The sequence below is a fragment of the Neophocaena asiaeorientalis genome, unplaced genomic scaffold, assembly GCF_003031525.2.
Source record: "Neophocaena asiaeorientalis asiaeorientalis breed wild unplaced genomic scaffold, Neophocaena_asiaeorientalis_V1.1 scaffold614, whole genome shotgun sequence".
In the NCBI taxonomy this organism is placed as follows: Eukaryota; Metazoa; Chordata; class Mammalia; order Artiodactyla; family Phocoenidae; genus Neophocaena; species Neophocaena asiaeorientalis.
The window spans coordinates 46,873-55,378 of record NW_020172990.1 but is presented as its reverse complement, the minus strand read 5'-3'; the positions used below and the strand labels follow the sequence as shown (position 1 = coordinate 55,378).

Sequence of the window (8,506 nt, the reverse complement as noted above, 5' to 3'; positions counted from 1 at the left end):
TTTTTTTTTTTTTTTTTTTTGCGGTACGTGGGCCTCTCTCTGTTGTGGCCTCTCCCATTGCAGAGCACAGGCTCCGGACGCGTGGGCTCAGTGGCCATGGCTCACGGGCCCAGCCGCTCCGCGGCATGTGGGATCTTCCCGGACCGGGGCACGAACCCGCGTCCCCTGCATCGGCAGGCAGACTCTCAACCACTGCGCCACCAGGGAAGCCCTGAGAATTACTTTTTATACCATACATTTGTATTTTAGATCCTCCTTTAAGTGTATGTTCTATTCTGCAATTTTTTACAAAAGGTAAAACACATACGTATGAAATATGCATTTGTAAAACGATCTATATAGTGCCTTTCTGCTTAAGAAATCACTAGAACGTTACCAGTACCAGCTTCCAATATTTATACATTGATTTTTTTTTTAGACTTTCTAGACGTGGACCATTTTTATTTATTTAAAACAGTTTTTTAAACATTATTATTATCTTTAATATTTATCTGTTTTTCGTTGTGTTGGGTCTTAGTTGCGGCATGCGGGATCCTTTTGTTGTGGCATGTGGGCTCCAGAGCGCAGGGGCTCTGTAGTTGCGGCGCTCTGGCCCTCTAGTGGTGGCCCATGGACTCAGTAGTTGCGGCACGCGGGTTTAGTTAGCCCCACAGCATGTGGGATCTTAGTTCCTGGACCAGGGGAGCCATTTTTAAAGTCTTTATTAAATTTGCTATAATACTGCTTCTGTTTTATGTGTTGGTTTTTTGGCCGTGAGTCATGTGGGATCTTAGCTTCCCAACCAGGGATCAAACCCGTGCCCCCTGCATTAGAAGGCAAAGTCTTTTTTTTTTTTTTTAATAAATTTATTTATTTTTGGCTGCATTGGGTCTTTGTTGCTGTGCGTGGGCTTTCTCTAGTTGCGGCGAACGGGGACTACACTTCGTTGCGGTGCGCGGGCTTCTCATTGGGGTGACTTCTCGTTGTGGAGCATGGGCTCTAGGAGCGTGGGCTTCAGTAGTTGTGACGCACGAGTTTAGTTGCTCTGTGGCATGTGGGATCTTCCCGGACCAGGGCCCAAACCCGTGTCCACTTCATTGGCAGGCAGATTCTTAACCACTGCGCCACCAGGGAAGTTCCTATATCTTGCTTTTTTAAATGTGTAGCTTTGTTTGGTCACATAGATTTCGTTACTGTAATACAGTCACATGGTGAAAATTCTGGGGCTGAAAGTCTCCACCTCTGGTTCTCAATTTCTACCCCTCCCCCAATTTCTTCTTTCTTTCTTGCCCTATTTGGTGAATGAACTTGATAGACTCTTGATGTCCTGCAGGCTTAGATTATTTATTTATTTATTTTTGGCCGCACCGCGTGGCATGTGGGATCCTAGTTCCCCAAACAGGGATAGAACCCGCACGCCCTGCAGTGGAAGCACGGAGTCTTAACCACTGGGCCTCCAGGGAATTCCCTAAGCTTAGATTTTAATTTAAACTAGGATACTAACTCCTGCCTGGCTAACACTCTATACTTTTGCCTGTTTTGTAATTTCTCCAATACCTCTCTTCTCTCTACAACAAGGTACTTTGATGACTCAGTACCTGCGTCCTGAGTCTTTCCTCTCAAAAGTTCCTCATTAAAAACCATTCTGGGCTCCCCGGGTGGCGCAGTGGTTGAGAGTCCGCCTGCCGATGCAGGGGACACGGGTCCGTGCCCCGGTCCGGGAAGATCCCACATGCCGTGGAGCGGCTGGGCCTGTGAGCCATGGCCGCTGAGCCTGTGCACCTGGAGCCTGTGCTCCGCAACGGGAGAGGCCACAACAGTGAGAGGCCCGCGTACCGAAAAAAAAAAAAAAAAAACAATTCTCAGGCCTTCCTCATGACAAAAAAAAAAAAAAAAAACTATTCTGAGGGCCTCCACATGCATAAAAGAAAAAACCCAGGTACAGACTTTACACCCTTTACAAAAATTAACTCAAAGTGGATCATCGACCTAAATGTAAAAATGCAAAACTATAGAACTCCAGGTAGATAACATAGGAGAAAACCTAGATGACCTTGGGTATGGCGATGACATTTTACTTTATTTATTACTTTTTAAATACATTTATTTTTATTTATGGTTGCGTTGGGTCTTCGTTGCTGCGTGTGGGCTTTCTCTAGTTGCGGCGAGTGGGCTTCTCATTGCAGTGGCTTCTCGTTGCAGAGCACGGGCTCTAGGCGGGGAGGGGGCTTCAGTAGTTGTGGCACAAGGGCTTAGTTGCTCCTCAGCATGTGGGATCTTCCCAGACCAGGGCTGGAACCGGTGTCCCCTGCATTGGCAGGCAGATTCTTTACCACTGTGCCACCAGGGAAGTACCATCAATGACATTTTAGATATGGCACTAAAAGGCATGATCTGTGAAAGAAAAAGTAGATACGCTGGACTTCGTTAAAATTAAAAAACTTCTGTGAGAAAATATTGCAAAAGACACATCTGATACAGGATTGTTATCCAAAATATACTAAGAACTCTTCAAAGTCAACAATAAGAAAACAACCTGATTTAAAAAATGGACCAGAGACCTTAACAGATACCTCACCAAAGAATATAAAAAGATGCCAATACGCACGTGAAAAGATGTTCCACATCATCTGTCATCAAGGAATGCAAATTAAAGCAATGATGAGCGGGGAAGGTCATCACCCTTTCCCTATACATTGCCCTGTGCATCTCTTCCATCTGGATGTTCCTGGGTTATATCCTTTTATAATAAACCTCTAATTTTAGTAAGTAAGGTGTTTCTCAGTTCTGTAAGCTGCTCTAGCAAATGAATCGAACCTGAGGAGGGGGCTGTTGGAAACTCTGAAACACCAATGATGCATGTATAGTTAAGTTATTCATACATTTAACAATGTTTTGACTGTCAGCTTATATGTTAAGCCTGTGCTAAGACACTGATAAACAGGAAAGATGAGGTCTCTGCCCTCCTACAGACTTTTAAAAAAATTTATTTTTAAAAATTTTAAAAAATATTTATTTGGTTGTGTTGGGCGGGCTCCTTAGTTGCAGCTTGCTGGCTCCTTAGTTGTGGCATGCGAACTCTTAGTTGCGTCATGCACGTGGGACCTAGTTCCCTGACCAGGGATCGAACCCAGGCCCCCTGAATTGGAAGCGTGGAGTCTTAACCACTGCACCACCAGGGAAGTCCCTGCCCTCCTATAACTTTTTTGTCTGGGAGCTAACCTGTAAACAAGAAAACAAAAAAGAGCGAGGTAGTTTGACAGATACAGAAATATAATGAGAGAATAATAACGGTAGCTAACGCTGAGTGCTTTCTTGGCACCAAGCACCATCCTAAGCAATTTGCATAGATCGCATCATTTCACCCTTATGATAACCCTATGAGGTGGGTGCGGTCGTCACCCCCATTTTATAGATGGGGAAGCTGAGGCACAGAATGATTGAGAAACTTGTCTGAGGTATTAGAGCTAGTAATTGAGGATTGCTGAATTTGAACCGAAGCATCTGGATCCCGCAGGATGATGTCATGAAGGAAAGGATTGAGTGGGACTGTTGCTCTGAGGAGGGAATACTGACTGCTGAGTCTGCTGGACAGCAGCTGCATAAAACAGCGGTGAAGAGCATGGGCTATGGAGCCAGACCGTCCCAGCTGCAATGCTGGCCTGACTTCTAGTTGCTGAGAGACTGAATATACAAATAGACAACGGCCAGATCACATATGAAAACAGAACTCTGATCCACAGCCTGCCCAGAAAACCAGACCCCTTGTCTATAATAAACAGCTCAGCACTGGTCAGAATGGCCATCATCAAAAAGTCTACAAATAATACAGGCTGGAGAGGGTGTGAAGAAAAGGGAACCCTCCTACACTCTTGGTGGGAATGTAAATTGGTGCAGCCACTATGGAGAACAGTATGGAGGTTCCTTCAAAAACTAAAAATAGAATTATCATATGATCCAGCAATCCCACTCCTGGGCATATATCCAGGGAAAACCATACTTCGAAAAGATACATGCACCCAATGTCCATTGCAGCACTATTTACAATAGCCAGGACATGGAAGCAACCTAAATGTCCATCAACAGATGAATGGATAAAGAAGATGTGGTGTATATATACAATGGAATGTTACTCAGCCATAAAAAAGAATGAAATATTGCCATTTGCAGCAACATAGACATAGAGATTTTCATACTAAGTGAAGTAAGTCAGACAGAGAAAGACAAGTATTCTATGATATCACTTATATGTGGAATCTAAAAAAATGATACAAATGAACTTATTTGCAAAACAGAAACAGATTCACAGACATAGAAAACAAACTTATGGTCACCAAGGGGGACAATGTGGGGGAGGAATGATAAATTAGGAGTTTGGGGTTAACATACACACTACTATATGTGAAATAGATAAAAAACAAGGATTTACTGTATAGCACAGGGAAATATATTCAATATCTTGTAATAACCTATAATGGAAAAGAATCTGAAAAATATATATATTTATAACTCAATCACTTTGCTGTACAAGTGAAACTAACACAATATTGTAAATCAACTATACTTCAGTAAACAAAAACAACTCAGGAAGCCAGCCTGCTATAAGGCAGGCTTGTAGGAAGTAACAATCCAAGGGGCCAAATAATAACCCCTACAACAATAGGTCCAAAAGGGCCAGGACTTGATTAGTAATTCACAACTGTACTAATTTTTGTCCCCACCTCCAATTTAGGACCAAGAAAAGAAAGCCAAATATGTACCCCAACCAATCGCATAGGGTACCTAACTTCTAGTCTGCCCATGTCTAGCTTCTCCATTTGTGGCATGCGAACTCTTAGTTGCGTCATGCACGTGGGACCTAGTTCCCTGACCAGGGATCGAACCCAGGCCCCCTGAATTGGAAGCGTGGAGTCTTAACCACTGCACCACCAGGGAAGTCCCTGCCCTCCTATAACTTTTTTGTCTGGGAGCTAACCTGTAAACAAGAAAACAAAAAAGAGCGAGGTAGTTTGACAGATACAGAAATATAATGAGAGAATAATAACGGTAGCTAACGCTGAGTGCTTTCTTGGCACCAAGCACCATCCTAAGCAATTTGCATAGATCGCATCATTTCACCCTTATGATAACCCTATGAGGTGGGTGCGGTCGTCACCCCCATTTTATAGATGGGGAAGCTGAGGCACAGAATGATTGAGAAACTTGTCTGAGGTATTAGAGCTAGTAATTGAGGATTGCTGAATTTGAACCGAAGCATCTGGATCCCGCAGGATGATGTCATGAAGGAAAGGATTGAGTGGGACTGTTGCTCTGAGGAGGGAATACTGACTGCTGAGTCTGCTGGACAGCAGCTGCATAAAACAGCGGTGAAGAGCATGGGCTATGGAGCCAGACCGTCCCAGCTGCAATGCTGGCCTGACTTCTAGTTGCTGAGAGACTGAATATACAAATAGACAACGGCCAGATCACATATGAAAACAGAACTCTGATCCACAGCCTGCCCAGAAAACCAGACCCCTTGTCTATAATAAACAGCTCAGCACTGGTCAGAATGGCCATCATCAAAAAGTCTACAAATAATACAGGCTGGAGAGGGTGTGAAGAAAAGGGAACCCTCCTACACTCTTGGTGGGAATGTAAATTGGTGCAGCCACTATGGAGAACAGTATGGAGGTTCCTTCAAAAACTAAAAATAGAATTATCATATGATCCAGCAATCCCACTCCTGGGCATATATCCAGGGAAAACCATACTTCGAAAAGATACATGCACCCAATGTCCATTGCAGCACTATTTACAATAGCCAGGACATGGAAGCAACCTAAATGTCCATCAACAGATGAATGGATAAAGAAGATGTGGTGTATATATACAATGGAATGTTACTCAGCCATAAAAAAGAATGAAATATTGCCATTTGCAGCAACATAGACATAGAGATTTTCATACTAAGTGAAGTAAGTCAGACAGAGAAAGACAAGTATTCTATGATATCACTTATATGTGGAATCTAAAAAAATGATACAAATGAACTTATTTGCAAAACAGAAACAGATTCACAGACATAGAAAACAAACTTATGGTCACCAAGGGGGACAATGTGGGGGAGGAATGATAAATTAGGAGTTTGGGGTTAACATACACACTACTATATGTGAAATAGATAAAAAACAAGGATTTACTGTATAGCACAGGGAAATATATTCAATATCTTGTAATAACCTATAATGGAAAAGAATCTGAAAAATATATATATTTATAACTCAATCACTTTGCTGTACAAGTGAAACTAACACAATATTGTAAATCAACTATACTTCAGTAAACAAAAACAACTCAGGAAGCCAGCCTGCTATAAGGCAGGCTTGTAGGAAGTAACAATCCAAGGGGCCAAATAATAACCCCTACAACAATAGGTCCAAAAGGGCCAGGACTTGATTAGTAATTCACAACTGTACTAATTTTTGTCCCCACCTCCAATTTAGGACCAAGAAAAGAAAGCCAAATATGTACCCCAACCAATCGCATAGGGTACCTAACTTCTAGTCTGCCCATGTCTAGCTTCTCCATGACGACAGCCTCCAATCTGGGACACCTGAAGCCTTTCCTTTTTTTCTGCTATATAGCTTTCCCACACCTCTGCCTGCCTTTGAGTCTCTGCCAAAACATGAGTGATGGTGACTGACTCCCTTACGCTGAATAGATAGCCTTTGCTTGTTCTCATCCGGTCAGTCTTAATTTATTTCCACTTTGTGCAGTCTTGGGCAAGTTCTGTAACCACTTTTTGGTGCCTCAGTATCTGCCTCTATAAAATAGGATAATAGTATTAGTGCTCCTTAAGCAAGCATCTATAAAAGTATTACTATCAGGGAGGGCAACTTCTCTGAGAGTCCTCCTTAAATATGTATTAAGTAAGTTAACATATGTAAAGTTCTGAGAACAGGGCCTGATACATAGTAAATATTCCAGAATGTTACCTGTTACTATTTTTAGTAATGGAAATCATGGGTCACACGAATTAAAAACAAAACAAACAAAAACAAAAACCCAAAAAACCCATAAGGTGTTTAGCCCAAAGTCTAGCGCATTTAGAGTGCTCATTAAATATTATCTAACAGCGATAAAGAAAGTCATTGGTGTGAATGGGATTATCCCAGAGAGGAAAGGACTAGAGGAAATAATCCTGTCTGAGAGGAAGAAGTTGGCTGAGGAGATCAAAAAACAATGTATAAATTGCTCCAGGTTTATAACAAGAGGTGTCAGAACATTTTCCCTGTTCTGGAAACCCAAAGGAAACCTCAGGATGTAAACTGCTGTCTTTGATAAAGAGGCACAAAGCCTTTTAATCATTGGGTCTTAAGTTAAAAAAAAGTCAGTCACCTTCTTAAAGAGGCTTCCCTGACCATCCTATCTGGAGTACCATTTTCCCTCAGTCATTATCAGTAATTTACTTTCTTCAGAGCACCACTCTGAAATGATCTACTTTATTATTATTTTTTCCCTGTTCCCCTAAGGCTCAAAGCTTCACGAGTAGAGGATTTGTTTTAGGGTTCAAAAGGGCAGACTGGCTTCTGGCTGTGCTTCGGGTTGACATTCTGATATGAAAAATGATTTTTTTCATTATTCATGGATATAACATTATCTTCTGGAAGGAGCTTTGATTTCGCACAGCTCCAACCGTCTGGGGATCTTTTCAGAGACGGAGCCGGCTGAAGTCTAGTGGCGGTGGCGGTGAATACTCCAACTTTATACCGCGACTCAGAGGCTAGCTGATGGCACTTAAGTAACCACCGGAGGGCAGAGAGGAGTCCTCACTTCTCACCGGACGATGCTCCGACACCTTGTCAGGTAGAGACGGGGTCCTCCCAACTTAGCACGCCGCTCTGGCCCAACCTCTCGTCTCTATTGCTTTTTCCGCCCGCCAACGTCTTTTCTGATTGGTACAGGCGGGCGCTGCGCGTGCTGACGTCACAGGACGGCGGCGCTGCTATAAGAGCGCGACCGGGGGACGTGTGCGCCTCTTTCTCGGTTACCGAAGCGGGCGCGAAGGTGAGGTGTAGTGCTGTGTTCTTTGTTCCGGGTGTGGGTTGTAGGGTCTTGCGGACCATCCGAGCTTTAATGAGTTCGCAAGAGAAGATGCAGGTGAGATGAAGGTGGTTGTAGAGTAGTGGGAATGGTATCGGTTATAAAAGGTTGAGGGACGGTTCTCGCGATATTTTGCTGGGCGCCGCGAGGTTCTAGCTGAGTTGTGGGACTGCGCAGGCGCTGCTCCGAGTCCTCACTGTCCCCTCTCCTTTCCGCACAGACGGGCAAGTAGAGCCAGCATGCCGGTGGCCCGGAGCTGGGTTTGTCGCAAAACCTATGTAACCCCGCGGAGACCCTTCGAGAAATCCCGCCTCGACCAAGAGCTGAAGCTGATCGGTGAGTGACTAATGCAGGGTTTCTGCTTCCCGGGCCGGGGAAGCTAACACGTGGGTGAGGCTGCCCACGTGCTCATTCTACTGGAATCCCTTCGGTGTGTCCCCCC

General features: G+C 43.8%; 1 protein-coding gene across 1 annotated transcript in view; it reads left to right on the top strand.

Moving 5' to 3' along the window:
• The first annotated feature begins 7,948 nt into the window (after window positions 1-7,948).
• RPS9 (ribosomal protein S9) overlaps window positions 7,949-8,506 on the top strand; it is a 10,389-nt gene continuing 9,831 nt past the window's right edge. Inside the window, exons 1-2 of the mRNA XM_024742202.1 lie at window positions 7,949-8,028; window positions 8,285-8,400. Coding sequence (XP_024597970.1) covers window positions 8,304-8,400 — 97 coding nt within the window. The 5' untranslated portion in view covers window positions 7,949-8,028; window positions 8,285-8,303. The remainder of the gene's footprint in view (window positions 8,029-8,284; window positions 8,401-8,506) is intronic.